Below are 26,347 nucleotides of genomic sequence, written 5' to 3' on the forward strand. Positions count from 1 at the left end.
CCTCAGTCCTTGTTTGCCTCACGTCTGCAGTGAATCTGCATCTCATATTGAATACTGAAATCTCTCTCCTTTTCTTCATCTTCCATCCAATGTCTTTTTGTCTTCCCCCACCCCTCATCCTTCAGGCATGGTTAATTTGAAGGCTAATTAGTCCAGAGAAACCAGTCATACCAAAGAACCCACCCCAGGCCACACACATCCTCCTATTGATCTTGGCACACCAACACAAGCACAACCAAACACACATTCGTGCACAAAACAGAGGCAAACAAACAAGATGCAACAAGAGTTTTTAGAGCAGCATGTATTGTGGATGGTACATACAGACAAAAAGTCAGCAAGCATGCATTATACAAGTTTTCTGACCTTGACAGAGGTCAAGTGTTCCAGATATTCTGCATCATGCTCCGGGATGCTATTTACAGAGCGGTCTGTAAAAGAAATGTTTTGGAGCATCGAAACCTTTTTTCCTGCATTTCCTTTCTCCTTACTTCCTCCCACTTTCTAAGCTAACCCTTCCCCCCTCTCACTCTCCGTTCTCAGTCTTTCCCTCATTTCTGATCCATTTTTTATGCATTACTCCATTACTCTCAACTCCCATTTACAGTGCATTACCTCTTCCCATCTTTCACAAACACACTTTGTACTTCTCTCTTCTTCTTTCAGTCACTTTGCCTCCCCCCTCACTCTCCTCCAGTACATTATGACACTTTCATCTAATTCTCCCCTTCACCCCCTTTTATTATCTCTTTGTCTCTTCTCCAGTCACGTCATCTCACACTAAGCGTTCCTTTTCTCCTGATCTTTATTTCCCATCTAGTTTATCATTCTCTGTACATTAAGCTGTCTGACTATGCCACTTTCATCCTCCTTTTTAATTGGTTATTCAAGCATGCCATGTCATTTTGTATTTAACATTTTACCAACTGTCTCTGCTCTTTTACAACACAAATGTACAAATGTCAGCAACTGTAATTAACAATACTGGCCAGACATTTATTTGTGCACACACGAGTGCACAGACAAACTGCAGACTTTCATATTTGATGATGTGATAAATCACTAATATATTACCAGCTGCAATACTGAGTAAAACAGATGAGTGAGCAGTGTGTAGAGATGGCATCCTGTGAATAACTGTGATGATGGTGGTGGTAGATTGTCTTCAGAGAGTTCTTTACAGTACAAAAGAGAAGCAGGAGTCAATAACCATTTTTCATCTCAAAGGTAGTTCTCTTTGATTGTAGGACACAGCTTGCGGGATCCCATTCGCATTGCTGCAGATAAAAACAAAAAACAAATGATCTCGGTTTGGAATTGCCTGTGTATTTTTAAGGCTGATTGCAGTAGTTTCAGAGCTAAACAACTTTTAGATGAACATAAATAAAGGATTCAGTATTTCTCTAACAGAATCTTGTTTATGTCTCTTGAAATAACGTTGTAATCTGGTACTACAGTAATTATTGGTAAAATAAAAAGAAGGTTCACAGTTATTTGAGTTTCTGTTTACTTGGTGGGGGGTTATGACTGTGACCCTGCCTGCAACCCTGCAGACAAAAGGAAAGTACTGTAGACAATTGGCTTTATCTTCCTGGGAAAAAAGCTTGTTTTTAACAGAATCTTTGAAAAATATAGGATTGAAATGTGTCTTGTGGGTAATAGTCTTTAGTTAGTGGAAAATATAATATTTAAGAGCAACTCCTTTGATTTTTCACATGAATATCATTTTAATCATGATGAAGAGCATCATTATTCATGTGCAAACTGAGGTACGTCCTCTGGAAGGAATTTTCTAAAGTCTGAGATGTCATAAGGGTTATTAAATTTAGTCAGTAAAAGTCAGAATAATTTTGTCCTCTGCTTCTTCTTCTTAAAATCTTGCAAGTCCATCAGCTTTATGGAAGTGCAATACTAAAGTTCCCCTTTAATGAATCAGTGCCCGAATCATCACCCAGAAAATTATTTTCCTAAAGAGAGAGAGAATCTATATTTCACGGCATGGAGTGATTATGGAAATATCCTTTTAAGGTAGAATCTTTGCTCTTCTTCAACTACACAAAATACAGTAGTCTATTTTTATCTGAGCTTTCGATTACAGCAAAGGGGCTTTAAATGTTTTATGAGCTTTATCAACATCTGTCTGTGATCATGATGAATTAAAGCAACATTGGGCAAAAGATATGACTAACACATGAAATGGTAGAACCAGGCCTCGGAGCGATCCACGAGACAGGTCGTCCACTCTCTCAGGGTCACTTTCCTGTTCCTGTTGCGGTCACATGACCTGCAAACACAGCACATTACACAGCATGGTCAAACACATGGTCATTTTTCATACTTAAGTACTGTAAGCTCATGCTCTTGTCACATTAAATGACAGATTTGTATTGATACACACAGGCATCATATAATGACGTATCTATATGTATGGAAACAACTGCAATGGGGCTCTTCAACAGCCATTGTCTTTCAGTTCACCCTGCGGTGTTATCTCTGAAGGGTACTCCTTCAATTTGTGTTAATCCATGGGCAGCGGGAGACACAGTGGGTAATAAACATTATCATTGCTGGGAATGGTTTGACATTGACACAGCCACAAAACCTGTCACTGCAGACTGGCAGAGGAATAGGGGGGTTGGGTGGGAGAAGGGATGTTAGAGAACGGGGAGGAGATGGACGGATGAAAGAAGAACGAAAATGACGGTGAGATCGACAGAGAAGGAGGTTGAAGATGAGTCTATTTGTAGAAAAGAGGAAAGGAAAGTAGGAAGCACAGAAGAGGAGAGGAAGTGCTTCAACATGGAGGAGGAGTAAGATGATGGCGAGATGGTGGGGTCATGAAATCGGAGGGGAGGAGGACACAGGAAGCGGGGACTGGCATGGTGGATGAATGGATGGATGGCGTGCAGAGAGAACAGCATGGTGGGAGGTGCAACTTGGTCACAGAGCGGGGGCGATATGCATCACGGTGTGACATTTTTAACCCTTGGTGTTTCAGTAATTAGCTAAAAAAAAAAAGAACATATTGCAAGAGACAGAAGGTACTCATTGGGAACCTGTCATGTCATGGTGATATGGACATTATGAGCAACACTGTCCTTACCAAACCAAACACTCAGTCACCTTATGGTGAATAGGATTTCATTTACTTATCAAACAGGCCATGTTATCATAGCTTTTTTACCTCCCACGCAACACAAAAAATGACTTTAAATCGAGTGTTAATTAAGGATTAGAGGGATATGTTTATATTCATGAAGGCTGTGTGAAGGCTACGACGCGATGTGCTTCTAACTTTCCAGAAAATACATGACAGTAGTGAAGTAATTAAAATTTGAGTCAACCAATCATGAGATAATTTGCTTGTTTTATCCCAGAGTTAAAATCCTGGAAACAGCCCTGTAGCATTAGCTGCTGGAGGTGACTCTTTTGTGGGACTGACTGAAAAAATTGTGTAGCACAGTGCTCCAGAGGCATCCTCTTGTAATGCAGCTTCTTCAAGTCCCTGCGGCTCAACTTCCCATCTTTGTTCTTGTCCAGTAAGGCAAACCTTTTCTAAAAACAGAGAGAGAGAGGGGAGAAAGTAATAATGGGAAACAAGGAGTTGTTAATTGTCCATTTTCATTCATGTTAGAGTTAATAAAACATGCTTAATCTAGGAAGAATGTAGATGGGTATTGGAAATGTGTGAAGTACCATAAAAATAACTACTTTCAAAATCATTTTTCATATCATCAAAGGAACGCATGAGCTTTCGTTTAATTCATTTGAGGCCAGGAGGTCAAGGTGGCTGGCGGGAGGATCTTAAGTTACGACTCCATTCATCCTCTTATTGAATAATTTAGTGATTATTGACCAAATCCTATTTATACGTGGTGTTCTTGAGAGCCCATTCTGTGGACGGCCACACCACAAGCTACACAAAAACTTGCCACTTACAGTAGGTTGTTAACATCGATTTTTTGCTAGACAATCCAGTTTGCATAGTAGCACGATGATGGTGCCCGGTGTCAAAAACATGTTTATGTTCGGTATTAAGTTACACTGGGAGTTAAAGTGATCCCTTGGTATATTTTTCTTCCGGGCTATAGTCTCATTGCTGTTGCATTTGTGTTGGATATTGATTTTATTTGCATCATCATTAGCTGAGGTCATCATAGATCATAAATCATGTGTACTACTTTACAATCATCTTATCTCCTTGGACGCAGACGTTTGGTGTCTGATTTTCTCCTCAGATTTCAGCTCAGTTTCCCTTTGCACCAAGAGTGACGTTTCATCTACCTGTGCGAGTTGTGTCCTCTGGGCGTGGCTGAGGCAGCTCTGGGTTGGGGCAGCAGGTGCGTAGGACTCTCCCATTCGACTCAGGAGCAGAAACCAGTCCAGGAGACGGTATGGAAACTGGCCTAACTCCTCCCCAGTGCATTTAGCCTTGGGGACTGACCAAGAGGAATAACATGGCTAATTGGGAAGGCTGCAGTACACAGCGGAAAATGTGTTTAATATCTAATAACTAATTAATCTAATGCTGTGTGTGTGTGTGTGTGTTTACCCAGACAGGGTCCTGTGTGAGCCAGTCCAGTGTGGCGTCTCTTTCTGCAGGCTTCTTTATGCAGAAAACATTCATTCCCATAGGTCTTTCCCAGAACACTGCACACTGGCGCCCTCTGCCTGATTGCATGAGCCAGTGCCAAAATGAAAAATTGCATGAGAGGATGGATCACACTAACATGCACAGCTGAATTATTTATGATTATATTTTGTGATCTTGAAGCATTTTTAATCCAAGGATAGCAAATGACACTTGTATAAATATAAAATATGTATTGTTACTATATAATTAAAGGTACATTTACTGGTATAAAACAGAATCAAATCAGACTCCTAAAAGGACTGTCGGTTAGTTGAAATGATGTGCCGTCTTTTACCTTGGACAAGACTGAGGACAAACACACTTTGGGATGAGGACTCCATTTTCCTGAACCACTTGGCACCAAGATCCTACTGGACTGTGACACTTCAGGAGCTTGCAAAGCTGTTCTGAAACATGGAAAAAACCCACTGTTTTGCTGTATATTTTTACTGTTTTCTAGTTTACTTAAATGTTTGTTCACTGATTAAAGGCCTCTTCTTATAACCTTATATTCATTTCAGTAGCCCTTCAAATTTAAGGTATTTGGGATGGGAACATCAGATGAAATGTCTCATAAGGGTTTATTTAAGATAATGAAATGTCATAAAGTGATGGATGAAAAAAAGTGAGTTGGAGGAAGAAAAGGAAAAGAGATGAATGATGGCAGGAAAATGAATGATTTGACAACCATCTCATTTGAATCATTGCTATACATTCAATTTTTGGTTCAAAATACCATACCATGTGACCCAAAAAGGAAAGACTGCACTGCATGATACTGTAGATCTATGTTGTTTGTTTTTTTACACATTACTGATCACATCCTTAGCACAGAAGCATTAGCATTATGGACAAGTTTTCTCTCTCTCTAAACTATAAAATGGATTTATTATTTAGTCACATATTCTAAATCGTTCTTTTTATTGCAAATTCATCATCACCATCTATATCATTGTGTGCACAATCTTTTCATTATACATGTTAATTCAAATTATTTGTACTTTTTATTGTTAGTATCTAACAACAGTAGGTTTTGAATGAACAATGTAAAGTCTCCATTACTTCGTTTTAAACTATTTTCCTGACTCAGAACTGCCTATGCCAATTTTGGATGTCACTCATTTGTTAACCAGCTACGTAAACAATTTTAAATATATTTTTCATCACTAGATCTAATATAAAAGCTCAAAGTGGTAATTTTTCTTTGAGTTTGGAAGATGAGCCAATAAGCGTCTGTAAGTGATACAGTATAACTGGCATGGAGTCAGACAACGGCCTTTCTTGGCAGTATTTAAAAGTCTTACCTGGCTTTACTCTGCCAATATATGGTCTCAGGCTCTCCTCAGCTCGTCTCTGTCTGTGCTGAGCTCTACCTCTCTGATCCACCAATACAGACACACACACACGAAACGCAGGATCACGCATCACAGGATTATATGCTTTGTCATTATGGAGGCAAACACTAAGCACAGGTATAAACTTTTCTTTCACTGTATACCCATCGTCTTAAACTTTAAAACAGGAACCATGACAACAATCTCTGTTTTCATCAGTGTATACCTCACAGGCGAAGAGAGTCATCATGAACTTTTAATCTAAATCACCAAAAAGTATTAACTTCTCAAGGTCAGCGTCCTGTAAATAATAGGAAGCATTGCATGAAACCACAATAAAGATGGTGTGCGTTCTACATCCACGTCCCGCTACAGTAATACTTCTAGAAACTTTGTAGTCGGCGCCAGGTCCACATCTGCTCCAAAAGTCCTCCCAGATCAGATGAGAAACAGGTGCAATGCTGACCCAAAATACTTTAACACCTGTTGCAAAGCAATCCTGATCACCATAACAGCACACAGGTGAGGAGAGATTGTGTGAATTTTATTCTAATATCCTATAAAATATCTATAATACAACCATGTCATATTATTCACACAATGTTTGTTTTCTAGTTGCAACCCGGGTTATGACTTATAATTAGGTCACAAAACATAAATATGATTGTTATGATTATTTGTATCAGGGTTTGTGCCCAACTTGTTTGTAGTTGTAACTAATATTCCATTTTATCATTCTCACATATGAGTATATCCAGGAATATAATCTATATTTATACTATACTACTACTACTACTACTATAAACCCTTCAACCCTGTGAGCCATAGATAAAATTAGACTCACCATGGCTGTGCAAGTGTGAAGACTCAGCAGCAGAAACAAGACAAAGGTCAAGCTTGGGTTCATGGCTAAGTAATCCAGTTGGCTACAAGAGAAAATTTCCTGCAAAGGGAAAACACTGAAAAAATGAATCTGACCTTGCAAACATAGCTGTTGCTGACTAACTCTGCAGGACATACTGTATAGACTGAAAAAAAAAATCATACATATTTGCACTTATTTCCAGCAGCAGCATCACTCTGCCTTTACATTTCTTGATATCAATTACATTTTTAGTTAAAATCTGAAAATCAAATTGTGCTGTTGGTCTATCAGTATCAGTTTACCCAGATCCATTAATAGATGCATTTTTCTTATTTTTCCTCTTTCTTCTTTGGTGTCATTTACTGACTATTACTCTATTTCCAGTCATTACAATAATGTAGCGGGAAACAATGCAGCTCATTGAGTCTCAAGAAAACAATCAGTTTCCATCACAGAGGAAACAGGGAGTTGGATTACACGGAGAGGACATTCAGCTCTCAATTGAGGAAGTTATTACAGTCTAATAAGTCATTTTCACTGAAAAAAAAACTTACCAAGGCCCCTGTCGCTCCTTTATTCCCTTATTATTCCCTTGTTAGTGCTCTCCTTCTTCTCCTTGTTGCCAGATATCTTTTACTCTTCGTCTCACTGGCTCCTGTGAGGGTGTCTTCTTCTTACAGCCCTCTTCAGGTGTCTTTACTGTTTCCTTTCATTTGAGCCATCTATTTTTACATTCTTGCCTTGTCCAACCCCTCCTCTCTGCTCTCTCTACCTTTCCCTGTCCATCTGACTTTCTTCTCTTCACATTAGTTCCCTGTTGATTGCAGCCGAGTGCACAGGTATGTTAAGTCAGTGTTAGCTTAAAATGCTGTCCAGGTGACTGTTGCTGAGATAGAAAATGGGGAAAAAAGTACAGGGGAGTTGTATTTACTGAGAGAAAGAGTAAAAGAGAGAGAGAGAGAGTTTTTTGGGAAGCGGAGTGGTTCTCATTGAAGTTGGCATTTGTCCACAGAAAGATTTACAAGCGAGGGAGAACACATGGTCACACTTTTTCTAACTCTTACAGTCATAATCTCTCCGCCCTATCTTTCTCACATTAACTCACTTTGTAATTCAGACACAGGCATACAAACAAACACACACACACAAGTTAAAATAATGAGAAAGAGAGTGGATTTGTTTAGGGGAGGGACACCTCTACAAATATGAAATGTGAAATTGGAGAGCTACAGGCGAAAACTAGAGAGAGCAATCTCTGAAGAAATTGGTTGTGAATGCTGAAAGCTGAAATTAATTGCACTGCATTGCTGGAAGCTGAACAGTATTTAGATTCTTCCAAGACTAACATTACCTGCAGGTGGGATTGAACCTATGACCGCATGTTAATAAGACAGCAACACCATGCACTGAGCTAAAATACAATTAGCAAAACCTGATTTTCGTATTTAGACTTTTAATTGCATAAAAAATAAGGGCTGCAGCTCTGACATTCTTATAATATTAAAGGGCCCTGAAGTTGTATTGAATGATGATACATGATAAATATATAAAGCACCTTTGTTCATAGGAGCAATGTTATGAGGAGCGCTGTCATGAGCCGGTATCGAACCCAGAATTTGCAGTCTAACAGGGAAAGCTGACCATTAGCAGGGGTTAATCAGAGAGCCTGTATAAAAGTCACTGGTATAACAGTCTGCAGCAAGTGAGTAACGTGCATATCTATCTTCATCATGGTTTCAATTGTTTTAATGTTGATCACATAGATAACCATCTGACTCTGATGCACATGTTTGTGCATGCCAGTATGTAGTGTGTCTTTCTATTTATTATTTTAGTGTGTGTGTGTGTGTGTGTGTGTGTGTGCGTGTGCGTGTGCGTGCATGTGTGTGTCCATGTGTGAGACTGAAACAGTTTTGAACTGTGAATGAATGTTTGAATGTACTAACAGTTAAAAGGGAGAGAGTTTTTGGGCCTATAGGCTCAGGGTAATTCCTGGAGAATTTAGTTTTGTGACCAGTTTCTCTCTCCTTAGACATACAGTAATTATAGTCAGCTGAATCCAATACATCTCCCCTGTGCATGTCCACCTGCCGTGTGGTATGTAGAGCCCCATTTCTCATTCTTTCTTTCCACCGTGTGCTTTCAATAAAAGCATAAGATGTACACGTTTTTTTCCCCTCTGGCCCTGCCATCTCCTCTGCTTGAGGACAGTAAGGTTGTCAATGATTTCACTAACTTGCGCTGTAATACAAATGTACACATAAACACAAACATCCACTCTATTCCTACATTCACACACTAAGCAGGTCTAACATTGTCAGTCCTTTATGGTATGGTGCAGTGTATGTGTCCTTTGCACTGATATTGTGTCTGATGTATGATCATCCTTGTGTGTGCTTACATGTCATTAACAAGAATCATGGTTCATTTAATTAAAATCAATTAGAATTAAAATGATTAATAAACTATAAAAATGTGGAGGCCATGGACAAGAATAAATTAATTTAATTTTTGGGCACTGGATGGATATTGGTGAAGACAGTTTTCTTATGACAAAATATATTTTGTTATCCCAACATAATAAGGTTGTTTTCTCAAGATTACAATATCATTATTTCATGACCATGATGAAGGCACAAAGCTAACAGGTGTCTTTAATATGAGTCTGATTGATTGGAAGGGAGGGGCTGACAAACAGATGACAGGGCTGCGTTCAAGGGAAGTGTTTCCTAGTGCTCCCTAATGCAAAAGAATTACGTTTTGACATAAAAAAAAATGTTTATGACAGCTGAAAGTTGAAAGAGAAAGGAAAGAAAGATGAAAGGAAAATCTGAAGAAAGATGAAAGCTGAAGTTATAGTGACTGACATCACTGATGCAATACACACTAATATAAAGTTTGAAGAAGACAAAAAAAAGCTGAAAACGTAAAAAAAAGTTGAAAAGACAATAAAAAGCTGATTTAAAGCTGAAGAGCTGAACGTCTCTAGATGCTTACAAAGTTTAAACAATGACTGTAACACAAAATATAACGAAGTAAGAAGCTGACAAAAAGATGAATGTTTGAAGAAAGGTCTTCCAATAGGAATCCATTCAAAAAAAAGCTGAAAAAAGGTGAATAAGTTACAGGGTAGTGAAAGTAACGACAGGAAAAGTAGGAAGAAGAAGTAAGTAAGAAGAAGACACGTTTTGACATATGAACAAAGTTTCTACACCAAATGGTGCAGTAGGAGATAGATGTCAAATTTTCAATTGCTTGCAGCAATCACACTAATAAGGAAAAGGCTGCTACCTAGTGGTTGTAATAGTCAATGACAGTTTCACTGTATGGCTGGTTTAGTTTCAGTGGGATAACAGGTGAAGTCATGCAGTCTATTTTAAACAATTCATCATCATCAGTCTATTATTGTTTTTTCTCTTTGAAGGAAAGTCAGAATTTCGTGAATACTTAACACTGGATTAAAAAGTTTTGGCTTCACTTCCCCGTTAAAATATTTAATGACGCCATGCTTTTCCCTGAGCGAGCTAAATCTTTTTGTGCGGAAGAAGAAGAAACATTGAATACTAAATTGAGGAGAAAACACAATACAAGAAATATGAATAAGTAAAACATTAAAAAAATATAAAAGAAATACAGGCTTATAAACAGGCCACAGTTTACATACACCTGTGGCCCAATCTGCTATTGAGCTATAGTAACGGTAAAATGTAGATCTACACAGCTAATGATTACCTAATAAATCTCAAAGTTCATGCTGTCATAAATCTAAATAGGCAGCTACAACTTATGGTATTACTTTCTAATTAGGTGCCATTTATAGAGAGATAATGAGCTGTAACTAGCTTTATTAAGGGTTAACGAATCATTTACTATTGCTTTATAGATCAGTTATTAAAGTAAAGCTTTTAGTTGCCATGCAGGTTGTGAAAACCCCCTTTAGCTGTTAACAGTTTGACCAACCAAAAGGGATTTTTCACCATCAGGCAACCCGAATGTTTTGCTTATGAACATCTGTCTGACTGTATGGAAGCTTTTTTATTGTCAGATTACAGCAATGAATCATCACATCCAGTAGTGGAATGTAAAGCACATTTACTCAAGTACTTAAGTACAATTTGTAGGTACTTTTACTTTTCTTTTTTTACTTTTACTTGAGTATTTTGATTGTATGCTTCTTTGTACTTTTACAGATGTAGTTACTTTTCAGACTAAAATTTTAAATTAAATAATATGTGATGAGTTTATAAAATACTAAAAATTGTTACAGGTTTAACCAGTAGTTCCCGAACTTTTTGGCTAGTAAGCCCTGTGTGTAGTTGTGGCTCTTCGTCATGTTACAGGTGTTTGAGCTGTTAACAGTTCCACCAAATAAATAATTGTTTGAGGCTGAAATAGGCGAAACTTTTGAATATTTCACACAAAAAAAGTGAGTTTAGAGAAAAGTCTGAAAAATTAATGAAACTTTCTTTGGCAGAACTTTGTTTTATCTTCTTTCCTGTAACTCACTGATCCTACATCTTTCACAGGGGTCGATTTTGTGCAAAACAACTACTTTTACTTCAATACTTTAAATAAATTTAGCAGATAATATTTCTGTACTTTTACTTAAGTGGGATCTTAAATGCAGGTATTTTACTTGTAATGGAGTAATTTTACATTGTGGTACTAATACTCTTACCGAAGTAAAGGATCTGAGTTGGCTACTTTTTCTGCCATTGATCACGTGCAATGATTAAAACTCTATAAAAACTGTAATTTGACAAGTTAGTTTTTTATAATTTGATGTTTAAGAGTTTTAATCATTATGCTGATTCATTGCTGTAATCGGACATAAAAAAACTTCTATATAACTGAGCTGTAAAACATTTGTGAAAAATTTTTAGACCCAAAACTGTAATTATACCCTTTATAAAGGGTGCCTTGTTAGAAAGTGGCATTGAAATCACTACAGCCACTACTACTATTACTACTACTGACAACTAAGTGCTAGTACTGGCAACAACACTAAACATAAGGTCATAATGATTCAATATGTATCAGTCGCCTAAATTAAGAATATAATATTAAATTTGGAGTTATAATGCAAGATAAAAAACATGGAAGTGATGTATATTAGCCTGATTATTATATGGCTAAACAATTTATCCACAGATGTAGATTTACTAATGTCAGACCACTGTTCTTAGACTTCATGAATGAGTTAATGCATTTTAAGAAAACACTGAAATGTATAAAAACCTCCGATATTTACAAAACACATACATATATTGATTTCTGATTAGACCTCTGATCGTTTTATTTATTTATGTTTTCCTTATTTCTACGCTTTGTGTAAAACCACAGAAAGTTGTAATAGCTTAGTCCGTGATTTGTACTGTTTGTATTGTATATTACCAACTTGTTATAGTACTGGCCAGATTTTGTTTATATGGCAAACATATTAAAAAAAAAAATAATAATTCAGTTTCCATTAGTTCTTTGTGATTACAAACTCCGCGTGCACAGAGTTATCTCCACTCTGCACGCTCGTGAATGGCTCTTTATAGAATGACGTCACTTCAACGGCTAGCGGGAAGGCTTCGGTGAACGGAGATGGAGAGAGATTGAAAAAAAAAATGGCGCTAAACTCCGAAAAACAAACAAACAACTGATTGAATTAACGCTAAATATACACACAACATCCGTAAACAGCACACATATGTAAACAAACGAGCGCTTTGAGATTAGTATACGTTGAAAACAGGTGACTGACATGTCAACGCTCCGCCCAGCTGGAAGCGAGAGGAGGATGTCGGAGTGACAAACGGCTCAGAGGGAAGTCAGTCTGGACCGTGTTGTGCCTGCTGCGGTTAGTTTATTTCCAAGCCGAGATATTGTTTTAAAGGAGGATTTCACATCATTTACTTTGTTCACAACGCTCGTGTGTCGCGTTACGGACCGTCTCGTTCAGTCGGTAGTTCTCGGTAATGATCGGTGTGTTGCTCGGTGTTGACACCGTTTAAAGGCTCAGTTGTAACAGCAGCTGCTTGCAGTTGTTAACTGGAAATATTTAATGGAAATGCGAGGAATTCCCAACATTTCCTGTGTGTATTTTTCCAGTGAACTAACAGCACATGGCTCAGCGTAGTTTTTAGATTTGGTTGCTACAAAATACGGACTTGATTATTATTTTTTTTTTATCAAGCGTGAAGCTTTTCATTAAACTTGTCCAGTGACTAACCATCACTTCATATATCGCTCTTCACGTTTAAAGGCTGTTTTTTTTTGACGGGAAGTGAAAGACTACTACTTGGCCGCTCACTTTACAACATGTTGTCATTTACAATACAAACAAGTGGATTGTTTGCTGCTGACCCATCGTTGAGGCTTTCAGTTTGCTTTTAACAGCATAATTCAGGTAAGTGCAGTCATACTGTATATATATCAGGCTCTTTAACTCATGTTATGATTGTTGAAATGATGGGAAAACAAAGAAAGTTAATGTTTTAGTGCCTTTATATGTTAATAGATCTTCTTATCTCTCCATCTGGCTATGTGTGGGTACAGAACATTGTGGCTTCATATTATTTTTTCATATTTTCATTATACTCTTATCTATAATGAGGAGAAACAACCTCTAAATAGCTTTTGATCAGATTGTCAGTAGTCTTCCTCTGTGCTGCCCAGTGAGGCAGAAGAGGCCATGTTTTCTAACGTCACAACATCACCCCCCACAGTCATAATATGCCCTGGAAAGAGTCACTGTACCATGCATGTGGATGACCAGGCCTTTATGTAATAAGTATATAAAAAGTAACTTATTATATAACAGATTAACTAGCTACATTATATAAATTGTGCATATTCGAGTAAATCTTGGTGTATTGCTGTTTGATAAGTGTCTCGCCATATCTCACTTTCTCTTTGTATGGCTCAATAGTTAATACTTAAAGGGAACTCAATCTCGTTTATGGCACTCCAGTGAGATGTGTGTTCCTCATGCACACGTCAGGATTAAAGGGTAACTGAAGATGACTCACAGGCCTTCATGCTCCACTCATGTCATTAAGTTCCAGCAGACGGGAGTTCAAATTTAACCTGGGTTTTTATACCATGCAGTGCAGCCTCACATATTCATATTTTTATACCATGGCTGAAGTTGCTGTCAGTCAAGTCTTCAACACTCTGTGTGTGTGTGTGTGTGTGTGTGTGTGTGTATGTGTGTGCCATTTTAGGCTGTGATCTATTACAGCCCAGACAGTGCAAAGCGCCATGGCATCAATGTGTCAGCACACATTGGGATAAGGCATGACTGATTGCCTTTAGTGTATGTGAGATGGACACTCCTCTGGTGATCCGATGTTTGGGTGGGGTTGCACACACACACACACACACACACATACACGCAAATCCATGTGTGTGTTCCTCAAGCACCTGTTGGCATGGGTCCTGGAGCGCCACCTTGGCTGAGGGTGTTTTTACAGTCTGATTACCCCCAACAACAGCTGAATATCTCCACTGTGCGTCTGACCGCTAAGGACCCTCCGTATTGCAGTTCTCTATGTGAGGGTTTTCCCAGACTGTGTATATCTATGCCTGTCTGCCTGTCTTCATACTGTATGTGCGCTCTAACCATCAGCGTCAGTGTTCTTTGGAATCTGGCTGTGCGTGAGGATACACATTACACACATTACCCCCGTCACGGCCAGCCTGTGAGTGGCAATGCATAGTAGTCATTGCAAGAGACTGTTGTATCCCAGAGGCAACCTTGAGGCCAACAGATAAGATGTTAAAATGTGCTCACACTGTGCTAAAAGCCACTTTTTACAGCACAGAGAAGTGATGAGTCATTTGTATGACAATGCCAGAAATCACAAACTCAGGGAGTCAGTGGAGAGCAAGGTAGCTCTCTTTACAGACTGTTAGACATGAGCTGTTAGCAGTCATCTTTTCCACTGGCGGTGATGTATTCACTGTGTATATTGTTGTTTCTTTCTAATCTAAATTAACTGGAACAAAACAGACACAAAACATCTCCCTCTTTCTGGCTCTCTCCCGTGTTATTTCTGTCTGTGTTTGCACTGTTCCGCCCTACTGACTATAGTTTAAAAATCAGTGAGGTGTCTAATAGCTGTGTAATTACAGTGCCCAGAGATGAGGTCATTCAGGATAATGCGTTGTGGTTATAGTTTTGTGCATGTGTGTAGGTTTGCATGTGCGTGTTGTGGTGGAGCACTTAAAGCCGAGCGACGTGATTTGACTTTGACTTTTCTCTGATCCTCCTTGCCCTCCTCTCTCTCTCTGTATTTGGCCTATCATTAGAGCTATACTTAACCATGCTTATCAGTTCTGTCGTTCCCTCGGTAAGAACACAGATGTTTATGGGCTTGGAATAGCTGAGCGTGTAGTGGAGTGTCAGATACGTTGGCACAGGTTCAGAAACTGACAGGCTCCCTTCAAAGTTCAGAAGATACCCTTAAGATAAAAAAAGATGGTGGCCCAATATATAAGAGTACTCTTTGCATGTCACAAAATTCACACTTTACTTGAATTGACTGATTCTCATGTGTCTGTGGCATGATTGCTCATATTGGGTTGGATTGTTTGGAGTGTTTGATTGTTTACCATGCATTAAGGTTAGACCAAAGATGCACCCTGAAGATGTAGAAAGTTTTATACCATACAGGCAGTGATATAAAAAGGTTCACCTATACATACTACAGTAACAATAGGACATAAACAACTAATATGTTGAAAAACGAAACTGAAAGATAGTGAACGATGGCATGGTTGAGGTCAGTTGACGGAAAAAAAAGGCTAATTTCTGTTACTCTGACAAGCCGTGCCCTGTCATGTGAAAGGTGACATGTGACATTAAAGTGCTTTGACATTAAAGATTTTAACTGAGAGTGGTGAAATTTCCATGCCTTTTATTTGTTGTTTTCAATTCTGTGCTGTCAGAAAGCAATAATATTATATTGAATGGGTTGAGTGCCTGGGAGATTTGTCAGAGCAAAAGCCTCTCTGCTCTTTTGTTGCACAGATATTGTGTTTACACAGGTGTCTTCGTGAACACAGACGTTGCAGGGCGGTAGCAGCAGGTGTGTGGCACTATTGGCTCGATGATGGCATTCATTGTCTTGATGCAACGAGTAGGTAGTGAAATGTGAGAAATCTTTTACTTAAAACAAAATTGGCCTTTTTCACAGCAGATTTTTTTACTTGACATAGCAGCCAAAACACAGGTGTCACTGATGCCATTAATGATGGCTCCGTTCTTTTCAAGTGTCCCAGTAAACCATGACAGTGTGAAAGTATTGGTATTCAGCCTCATTAATTTCATATTTAACACCAGTGTTTTCACTACTGTGATATATAAAGATGTTTTCTTTTTGACAGTGCTATTAGTCCTCTACAAGAAATACAGAGGTTTTAAATAGCTTTGAATACAATGAAGGTTTGTGTTAAATATTTTACAACCCACTACTGACCCACAGTCACCAGCTTTGTTGAATAATGTGCATAATTTAAACACACCCATGGTACACCTGCACATGTCTCTTCACTTTTTTTTATATTAAATTAGACCCTTTTCTCAGGACTGTGTGGGTGTGTACATCCTGTGCTTGAGTTGACATCTTCCAGCTCTGACAAATACAGTATGTGATTAGCTATATCTAATTAGCTACAATAAGTGAAAACACCTGTGTGGGGTTGTGCAGGGCCCTTAAGTAGAAAATAATGTGAGAAGTGATTAATTTATGTCTAAATTAAGCAGATGAAGACTAGCACTTGAGTCACACATTTGTTTCCTGTCGTTGCCATCATTATTTTTCTATTGGCAGTACTGTATATGGTCTATATGGCATCAGTATAGGCTCACCAGGTGTCTGCATGTCAGCTGTCACTGTGGCTCATATCTATTTACGTGACAGACAGACTGTACGTACAGACAGACTGTGCCCCTGCTTCATCCAGTTCTTTTGTGTCTCACATCAGCATCAGGTAATGTAACTGCACTAAGCTTGTACCACACCAGGTCACTCCAGGGCTCTCCTTTAAACCTTTAAGCCTCGTTCAGTAATCCTTCAAGCTTTTGAGTCATGTGATATTCTGTTGTCTTTATGTCATTAGGGGTCAGACATTAAACAGCTAATGTACGGAACACTGTGTGTTGTGTTTCGAGGAAAGTTTGCTTTTAGCATCTCTGCACAAACAATGCTGAGTCATTCTCAATCACCTACGTCAGTGGTTCCCCTCCTTTTTTTATCCGACGTGCCCCGACAGCCCTATCAGATGGGTTCAAGTACCTCTTTAACTTACCCCCTTGATATATGGGATGGGTTCATAGACTGTTCAGAAGTATTTCACTGCATAGAGGACAGTTGCTGTGTTCGATCTGTGGTTGTGTGGTTTAAACTGGCTTTTTTTCTTTTTTCAGTAGGTGCAGTCAAGTTTAAAAAACTGCATGCATCTTTTCAAAAGAGGTGCTTTTCTCAGACATGATGGTTTGTGTCCAGAGGAAAGATCAGTTAATAAAAGGAGTCTGAGTGTTTTTGTTCTCATGTTACTGAGCTAGTTTTGTTTGGCATATTGCCTCTTTTTGATACTGAATATGTGATTCATTGGCATTTCATTGCCACTCCTAAACTCCCATTTCTCTCAGGAAATCATTCACTATGTGCATAATATTATTTCACGCAGGGTTTTTGTTGTGTCACCTCTGTAAAGTTTAGGTTCTGGATCTGATGACTGAAGTGTTGAGAGACTTATAGTGACATTTGACTCATTAGTCATGTCCTGTTGAAAAGCATAAACAAATGCTGTCTCAAATGTCACTCTGTGTGATTAGCTGTACAGACGTGAAGGTGGTATTCAAATACTGTGTTTGCATGCCAGACTCAACTGCAACATCTAGCATCACCAAATAATGGACGTCATTGTGTTATAGTGCCTGTCTGTCCTGCACACCGAGATAAACTGAGCTGTCCAGTCTCATAAGGCTCCTGAGGTGAGAGATTTTTCTGTTGTCTGAGTCACTCTTTTGGATAGGTTCCCTTTAGTTTTATCAGTTGACCCAGTAGCTCTAAACCCTGTGAAAAACTGGACACAAAGGCATGGCATTTGATGAACGTTAACCACCAACTGTGGCCTGATTTCATGTGAGAATGCCTTGTTCTCCCTGGCCTCATGTGAGACTATTTTCCAGTTACTGTACACAAATATGCCGCCTGATGAAAAAGTAGAGACTGGGGAAGCGGTAGTTAAGACAGACAGCCTGACAGAATGACTGGAAAGGATGGAGGCACAGGAAAAGAGGGAAGTCGGGCACAAAGGAAGTTGACCTAATAGCGGTGTATTGTCCATTCACAAAGGATGCATCCACTATGAACACGAACTATTAAAAGCATACTATGTAGGGTGTGTTTCACATTCAGGGCCTAATCATAGAACACATTTGGTTTATTTATATTTCTCACCTGTGTTGATTTCCGTGTGTTTTGCATTGTGTGGCAATAAGGAAAGCGTTACAGTTAGCACATGTTGCATCATATGCCCAGTAAACAGCACAGGAGGTGGATAAGCTGGAGATGTAGCAAATGAACTGTGAGGAGAAGCCGTTGATACAGCACAGAAAGTGATGTCATTGTTCTGGTATCAAAGAAAAGCTTGGGTGGAGGCAGGCGGTAGCTGAAGTGGCCATGAACTCTGCATATACAGTAACTAAGTGTCCTAGTTTCTGTGCAAATTAGTCATGTGACTAAACATGACTAACAAAGGATCTATCTTTCATTTAAGGGGCTGTAATAGCAGTGCAAAATCATATACACGTGCCTGTACTTTTTATGATTAAAAAAAGTGAAACTTGAGTTAAATGTAATATTATGCTTCATAAAAATGATGTCATGCTTTTAGGTTTCATTTAGTGATTCTGTTCTCAATAAGCACTTCTTTTCACTAAAGATTTGATATAGACTATTTTTAATATGATGTCTGCAAGCTTAATAACAGATCATAAAGTATGCTTTCACAACAGCATAACTTACTTCCTGTGTGCTGCTGATATACATTTCAAATTGGAGATATTTTCAGCTTACCAAGTAATGCTTATCTGATGTTTTGCTGGAAATCTTGTGCTGCAGATGAAGCTTTAGTAAATTGATCCCACACATCCACTTGCCCAGTGATAGGGTGGAGTTCCTCCATGGTCATGTTACATATGCAGGCACTGTTTCTTGAAAAAGCTAGATTGTGATGTTTGCCACAGGAGTTTTTTAGTTGAAACCAAGGCGACGTGGATGATTGTAGATCTCAGTCAATACTGTAATCAACAACATTAAGGCTACAACGTCTGGTTTCTTAAAGTACTGATAACTTTTTGCACTTCCCAGATGTCAAGATGATGTCTTCAGATTGTTTTTTGTCTGACCAACATACAAACAAACAAAAACACTCTGCAAATCATCACATTTGGGAAGTGGGAACCAGTTTATGGGTGGCATTTTTCCTTGATAAATGACTGCAAATGATTTACAGTGAGTAGTGAAACCACGTTAGGCAGTAATTTTTAATGCACCCCACTTTGAAGGTGTATGTGACTATCAGCTACATTCAGCTTACTATAGTGGTTCACTGGACCTGGTTTATACAAATACTCGTGAGCCTAGCTTGTATTCTTACACAAACTGTTCTGTGCTATCTTGTCCAGCATAAAATAGCTGAAAGCTAAAGGAATGAATGATTGGTAAAGAAAGTTGAATATTTAGCAAGCCAAGAAACATACATACTTTATTTGTTTTAAGACTGGCAGACCCAACCAGAGCTAAAATACCAGTAAATATTGGACAGTTCCATCATGCTGTCTTCCTGCTAAGATTTTAGCTATAACACATGATTACATTGTTTTACATTGGCTCCCATCTACACAAACGACTCTAATGACCTCGCTGACAGTGATCGACACCTGCGCTGTTGCCTGGCGACACTTCTTCTAGCCCTTGTGACCAATCAGAAGGTGAGAATTAAATGGGACTGTCAAACGCACTGCAGTCTTCTCACAGCGTGGTTTAAGTCAAGGTCATATAACCTACTGGAGAGTTAACTGACACTGACAAGAATGTTCTCTATGCAAGAAGCACACACACGCTCACACACACACACGTACGCTCAATCCTTCAACGGTAAAGCAGAGAGAGGAGCGGTGTTAGGAGAAATGTGAATATGGTGACAAGAGTGTGGACATCTGGGCTGCTATAACACTGAAAATAATCACATTTATACAACTCCCACACAAGACTTCTACCACTGAGCATCACGCCCCAGAAAAAAAGTCAGCAGAATTATTCTTATGGATGAGTCAGGGCAGATGATGAGGACTTTTGAGGGTGTTTCTGTGTCCTTACTAGTCAGTAGTCCACACTGAGACTTTCTTCGTCACTCTCTCAGTTCTGTATATCTTAAATTAATGTAGCACAACAAAGAACACCAATACAATGATGTAAATGTCAAACTGCTGGTTTTGACTGAGACTTGTCAATAGCACTCCATGAAACAATCAAAAAGCTTAATTAGTCTTTAGAAATCCTGTGTTTTTATGCCTTTAATTCTGTTGTTGAAGTGGGTTGGATCAGACTCCATGCTGTGATTTATCAGGGCATTGTGACATCACAGACACTTTATAAGCAGGATATATTGAGGAATTGGCAATGCTTGTATGCTTTTACTGCTAGCACTTAGCAGGAAACGGTTGACTGAGTAGAACCAGTACACTGTCAGCCATGAAATGAGTTGGGGAAATTGAATACACTCTGAATCTTTACGAGAGCCACAACAAATTCCTCTTTATGGGAGTTACTTTTCATGTGCAGCTGAGCGTTATTGGCAGGATCTGTTTTCCTTTATTATTGCCTCTGGTGATCTCATGACATTACAGCATACACACTGAAAATTGCTACTTAAGCTTGTTGATGAATTTTCCTGTGTTTGAATGATTATGTGGCTTTAGTCTTTAGACTTTGTACCAAATAATGGATAAATTATCACTTTTCCTGCTTCAAGTAGTTTTTAATATCTTCCTGTAGTGAGTTTTGCCAAAAGCATTATTTCTCCTCTCCTCTCCTCTCCTCTCCTCTCTCCTCCTCTCTCCTCTTTCCTCTCTCCTTCCAGCCCACTGGGTGGCTTTAGTCTTTAGACTTTGTACCAAATAATGGATAAATTATCACTTTTCCTGCTTCAAGTAGTTTTTAATATCTTCCTGTAGTGAGTTTTGCCAAAAGCATTATTTCTCCTCTCCTCTCCTCTCCTCTCCTCTCCTCTCCTCTCCTCTCCTCTCCTCCTCTCTCCTCCTCTCTCCTCCTCTCTCCTCTTTCCTCTCTCCTTCCAGCCCACTGGGTGGGGCTCCTAAAAGATGCCCTATCAAATATTAAACGCACCCATGAAGGCTCTGTTCTCTCCACCCAGACGCACATTGGCGCACACCACGCACATTTCATTTCACACACACACACACACTCAGCCACACATGCAAGCAGAGAGTCAGGCAGCAGACAGATGAGCCTCTGAAGAGTGCCTTCCTGTTCCTGTGCTTTGCTTTACTCTCTGTTTGTGTGCTATTTTACTTTCAGTTTATGGAGGAAACAAAGTGCAGCGTGAGGCTTTAGCTCTTAGTAATGATTAACTCTGGGATGATTGGGCAAGTCATCACTAGTTCTCTGAGTTGAGGTAATGTTTTCAAATCTTTTTTACATAGCAAAAAACTGTGAATTCTGCTAAAAGATGGATTTATTTGATGTAATGTTCATACTTGTGATAGTCTATTAGTGTACTACATGCAATGTTTACATAGTTGTTAATGCAGCTGGTTGCCACACCTTAACTTTCTGCACTTGTCTCTACTCTCTGTTTCTTCTCTTGATCTCTGTCATTTGATCTACCACAGTTAGTATACAGCTTTACCAAACCTTCTATGCTGTCTCACTGGATTAGCATCACTTAGCATCAGTGCTGCTCAGCCCAGTATTGCTTTCACTCAATACACATTAGCCTAGCGTCAGTGTTGCTTTCATCCCTGTCTCATTCTATTAGCCTTCTCTAATGGCACTCTGTTAATCCCTTCAGGGAGTAAACTATCGCCCACTACTGCCCTGTCCAGATGACTGCCCTAGTTATTACTCCACTGAGACTTCTGTGCTGTCAATACATGCAGATGAGGCTGCGCTCTGGTTTAGTTTATTCAGTAGGAGTTGAGAATATCTGCGTTTGATTGTCAAGTTATGTTTATTCTGTCGTATTTGATCCTTTCTCAGATCAAATACTTTGGATTTCATAGCATAAATTCTACTGTACATGCTTTCTTTTAATATATCTAATGGCAAATACAGGTCCTCATTTTCTTCATTGACTGAGCCAGGAGTGAAACTGCTCTGGGATATGTGTGTGTGTGTGTGGGCTGGTCCATTGCTTTTAAAACAAGTGTCCTTGTGTGATAGAGCAGAGCCAGCTTGATGACATACTGGGCTCCTCTGACAGCTGTTATATAACTATTGATCCATGTAATTGATTGGTTCTGCACTACGAAAGACAGATTTACCAAGATGGACAAGAAGATATAGAAAGAGGGAGGAGCTGCCTTTCATATCATGCCAAGAACGAATGAGTGCCAGAAGAGGGATTTCATATTTTCTTGCTCGCTCCATCTATCCCTCCTGTCCTCTCATTAATTTGTCCCCACTCTATCTTCCCATTTTCACTTCTCTTCATAATGTAGTCTAACCACAATCCAAGAGATTTTGAATCTCTCAAACAAAATAAGTTCCTTATTTTTTAAGTTATTTGCTTGCTAAGTCTTTCTGAATCTACTTTTTGTTTGCATTTTTTAACCTCTGCAGTTACAAACACAAGTGATACATACTGTCGTGTTTAGGAAGCTTTTCTGAAATTGCTTCCAATTAGTCTACACAGATAATAGTTAAGCCACAGCAAAGCTACTCCTGATGTGGTTATAGCATATTTCAAATTCTTCTGATTGCATTGTGTTGGTTTTTGTAAAAAAAAAAAATCTTCAAAAAGTACCCTAACTATATTGATGCTGTCTCAGGAAAAAAGATTTTAAAAACATACAAAGGGGCAGAAAATGTCTCTGAAACAATATGTTTTATTGGTTTTTTAAAAATATGTAAACACTTTAAAAATGTGTTTGCCTTCAGAGTTTCCCCACAGGAAATTGTTTAGCTGAGGTTGTAAGATATGTAGAGCCTAATGCATCTAGTCTTATGATCAGTTTATCAGTTTGTAGATAATGATCCAAACAATACCCACACTCATTAGATAGCCTACATGGCCTTTGCTCTGTGAAATAGTAACTCTGCTCTTTTTTTCCTGAAGGTTAATGTTATATTTCATAAAAGTGTATTTACTTGTTATGATGTTAGCAGAGGTGGTCTTCCTTTCCAGCAAGGTGGCCCACCATTAAACATTGTGGGAAATGATGGCCTTTAGAAAAAAGTCAGACTTTTCGAATCAATCTATTCTTTTAAACTGCATTAACCATACAACAATAGCTAACACACAAATTACTTTGACCAAATCTAATGGAACAGTATTGATCTGTAATAAAATGACTGTAAATAAATAGCCTCCAGGGAAGCAGGAAATGCAGTAACAATCTAAAAAGCAATGCTACTCTTTACTTATATACTGTATATACTATAATAGTTGGCAGTAATGTATACCCTAGTAATGTAGAGTACACGTCATCAACAGCTGGTATGAAATGCTGTTATTAAAATACTCTTTTTAAAGACACTTTTTTTTTTTTTTTTTTTAGATTTTTAGACATTGTATACTGTTTCCTTTCTAAAATACTATAGAAAAAATAATGTTGCTTATAAGGCTTCTGTAGAAGAAAATACAGAAATATGAATCCTACTAGGAGATGCATATCCACCCTGGCATCTCTCATGCCTTTTCCCTCTCTGTGGTCTCAACAGTCCGAATAAAGTCAAATAAAATTCTCCCCTCCTCAATCTTTAAAAATTGAGTGAAGAAAAGATAAGAAAGGAAAGATGAATGTTTCCTGACATGATGCTCTGTTGAGAATTGGTGCTGAGGCTTTGTAATGATAGGGAGCTATGAGCATTGGGAGATGGGGACAGACTGGCTGTGGGGATAAACAGCAGGATAGGGGATTTACTGTGTGTAGTAGAGCACCTCCATTCATGCGTAGTCCCACTGACCCAATAGATCATAGCCATCGGGCTGTCAAGTCCTATCTGCATCCATCCTGTTACTCCTGAAGAATGCATCTCTGTAGTGTAGTTCAAAAGTGAAAACTTTGCCATAAGAGTGATGAACGGCCTTACTCTTGCAGATCTGATTTTGCAGCTTTCCTGCATCTTTGCCAGGTGCTTTCTGCTTGGCTGTCCTCTGAGTCAGAAATGAAGTAAGGCCGAGTAGGCTCCTTGGCAGACAGATAGAAAGCTCCCATTCCCGGTACGAGGGGGAGTAAGAAAAGATGTCATCTCACTTTCCTGCTCATTTCACACACAGGGATAGAAGATCTCTCTGTGGAAAAAGTCTGCCTCGAGTCTTGTGTCACTGTCTTTCTCATTCTAACTCAATTTAATAGTATCTTACTCTGTCTCTTTTCCCATCCTTCCTCTGCTCCTCTTCTTTTCAACCTCCTGCCCTTCTGGGTGTCTTCTCTTTTACTGTGTTTGTTCTCTCTTGGTCTTTGCTGGTAATCTGTTAAATATCACAGACAAAATATATAAAATACCAAACTTTTGGGACATTAGACTATAAACTCTTTTTTTTGCTGTTGACCAGTTTGCAGTGCAGTAAAATATTCAAACCAGAAACAGAAGATAAATGCAATTATTTAAACTTTCTCAGTCAACCTCTAAAAAATCATGCTAAAATAATGTAGTAACAATAGCAAACAAATACGAACTTCACATTATCGTCTTAACACTTAAGCTTGTTAGTGGGTTCTTCCTGTCATCACAGCGTACATAATTTGCCTTTCCTCTAGCAGAAGCACTCAGATTTCAGTTGGACTGTTTAATCCCGGACTATTTTCTTAACAAGGTTTCGTGTGTTGTTTCATATGCAGTGCATAGAAGTAGTCACACTGCTGACCTTGATTAACACAGGGTTTAGTACAGGCCTTGTACTTGATGCTGGCGATGGTCTGAGATATTACAGTACTGTACCGTGGGGGGAAGGGCAGGCCTTCAGATGTGAGAGTTTGACAGATGGCCTGCATGGTTTACTGCCCTACCTTTGAATGTGTGTCAGTCCGTTATGATCTTGTTGTTTATTTGTGGTCTTCTTTAGCTGACCTATGTTATGTGGCTGAACTGGGAATAGAGCTGGGCATCAACCATATTCTTTCTGTGGCAACAGAAACTGTTGTGTACCGATATTTGGCACCAAATGCTTGGTCAGATTCTGTGTTATTTTCTTATTCTTTGATACAGTATTTACTGATTCAAATAATTTCTGAATATCAAATTGTCAGCTTAAATTCAGCAATGTAAGGTAATCCAAACTGTATAATTTTTGACATTGGTACCAAAATTCATTGCCCAGCCCTTGTCCCAGGCTTAATGCAGGGTTGTGATGATATTGGATTAGAAGGCTACTGATTTTCCATTAGAAATAATACACTTTTTGATCTAAACCAGTTAGCCAAGGCACAATGTTTTACTGAACTTAGTCTATTCAAATGTTTGTTTAAATATAGTTTCACTAAATATTTTGAGTTCTAATGACATCTTCCTTATCTACAAATCAGTTCTTTGACATTTTTATCTTTCATAATAATACAAAAGTGTAATTTTAAAGCACCTATTAAATCACTATGCCTCGCATTTAATAATTACTGCTGCGGTAATATCAAGTTTAGACCTTAACATTACACTATGACGGTGACTTCGGTGACGCCTTGTTTGAGGCAACAGCCTAAAAGTTGAGTTCTGTTCGTCTAACTAATAATTTCCTAACAAAACTACTAAAACCTTGGTATAACCACACACATTTAACATGGCATCATCTTTCAGAAGTAAAGGCATCAGTAAACAGGAGAACTCGAAAGATAAGAATGAAAATTGAACCAACAAATTCAAACTCCTGTAGGTAGTACAGCTAATGCTAGCACACGTGATCCAGAGTCCAAAATATTAGCTGAGCTGGAGAAACTAAGGAAAGAAAATCTGGAAGGACACAACCAGATCAGGCTATCGCTGACAAAGCAAACAAGAAGCATCAATGCCAGAACCAAAAGGTGAAATGACAAAACTCGAGAAAAAAACTACGGAAGGGGAGGGCCTCATCAGCAGAAGACACTGGGAGGAGGTATGAGAGAGCAATTTGGTTCCCACTGCACTGGGAGATAGACCTGACGGCCAGGTGTGAAGACCTGCAGAACAGGTCAAGATGTAATAACCTGAGAATCTAAAGAGTACCAGAATGGAGTGAAGGAAAGGATGTGAGGGAGTTTGTGAAGGAGCTGATTCAATCAGTCCTTCAACCGAT

At 38.8% G+C, this 26,347-nt stretch overlaps 2 protein-coding genes across 5 annotated transcripts in view; one reads left to right on the forward strand and one right to left on the reverse strand.

Moving 5' to 3' along the window:
- Window positions 1-288: 288 nt before the first annotated feature.
- On the reverse strand, window positions 289-8,581 carry sparcl2 (SPARC-like 2). 2 transcript variants are annotated; one of them, XM_067610462.1, is made up of 9 exons: window positions 7,387-8,581; window positions 6,812-6,893; window positions 5,938-6,010; window positions 4,929-5,040; window positions 4,553-4,671; window positions 4,285-4,439; window positions 3,443-3,555; window positions 2,190-2,284; window positions 289-1,277 (listed from the first exon to the last, which is right to left on the reverse strand). In XM_067610462.1, exons 2-9 carry the CDS (start codon window positions 6,872-6,874, stop codon window positions 1,222-1,224), a joined length of 786 nt encoding a protein of 261 aa, XP_067466563.1. In that variant the 5' UTR covers window positions 6,875-6,893; window positions 7,387-8,581; the 3' UTR covers window positions 289-1,221. The 2 variants fall into 2 exon arrangements, with proteins under 2 accessions (XP_067466563.1, XP_067466562.1); XM_067610461.1 differs by having other exon boundaries at window positions 6,812-6,910.
- Window positions 8,582-12,384: 3,803 nt separating this feature from the next.
- Window positions 12,385-26,347, forward strand: part of ccser2a (coiled-coil serine-rich protein 2a) — a 58,903-nt gene continuing 44,940 nt past the window's right edge. The window contains exon 1 of one of the 3 annotated variants that reach the window (XM_067610466.1): window positions 12,385-13,229. The gene's annotated coding sequence lies outside the window, so the exon portion shown is untranslated. Of the gene's footprint in view, window positions 13,230-21,360; window positions 21,533-26,347 lie in introns of those variants that run through there. The other 2 variants (XM_067610463.1, XM_067610465.1) reach the window with 2 other exon arrangements.

This window comes from Thunnus thynnus, chromosome 14, assembly GCF_963924715.1.
Source record: "Thunnus thynnus chromosome 14, fThuThy2.1, whole genome shotgun sequence".
In the NCBI taxonomy this organism is placed as follows: Eukaryota; Metazoa; Chordata; class Actinopteri; order Scombriformes; family Scombridae; genus Thunnus; species Thunnus thynnus.

Bases quoted from the DNA above. Each gene is read 5' to 3' on its own strand.
- sparcl2 (XM_067610462.1), bottom strand. From the start codon at position 6,874: ATGAACCCAAGCTTGACCTTTGTCTTGTTTCTGCTGCTGAGTCTTCAC. The intron at 4,672-4,928 runs GTAAAAGACGGC...TCATGCAATCAG, and splicing joins TGTCCTCAGTCTTGTCCAAG to GCAGAGGGCGCCAGTGTGCA. The intron at 1,278-2,189 runs GTTAGTCATATC...TTTTATCTGCAG, and splicing joins CTGGTTCTACCATTTCATGT to CAATGCGAATGGGATCCCGC.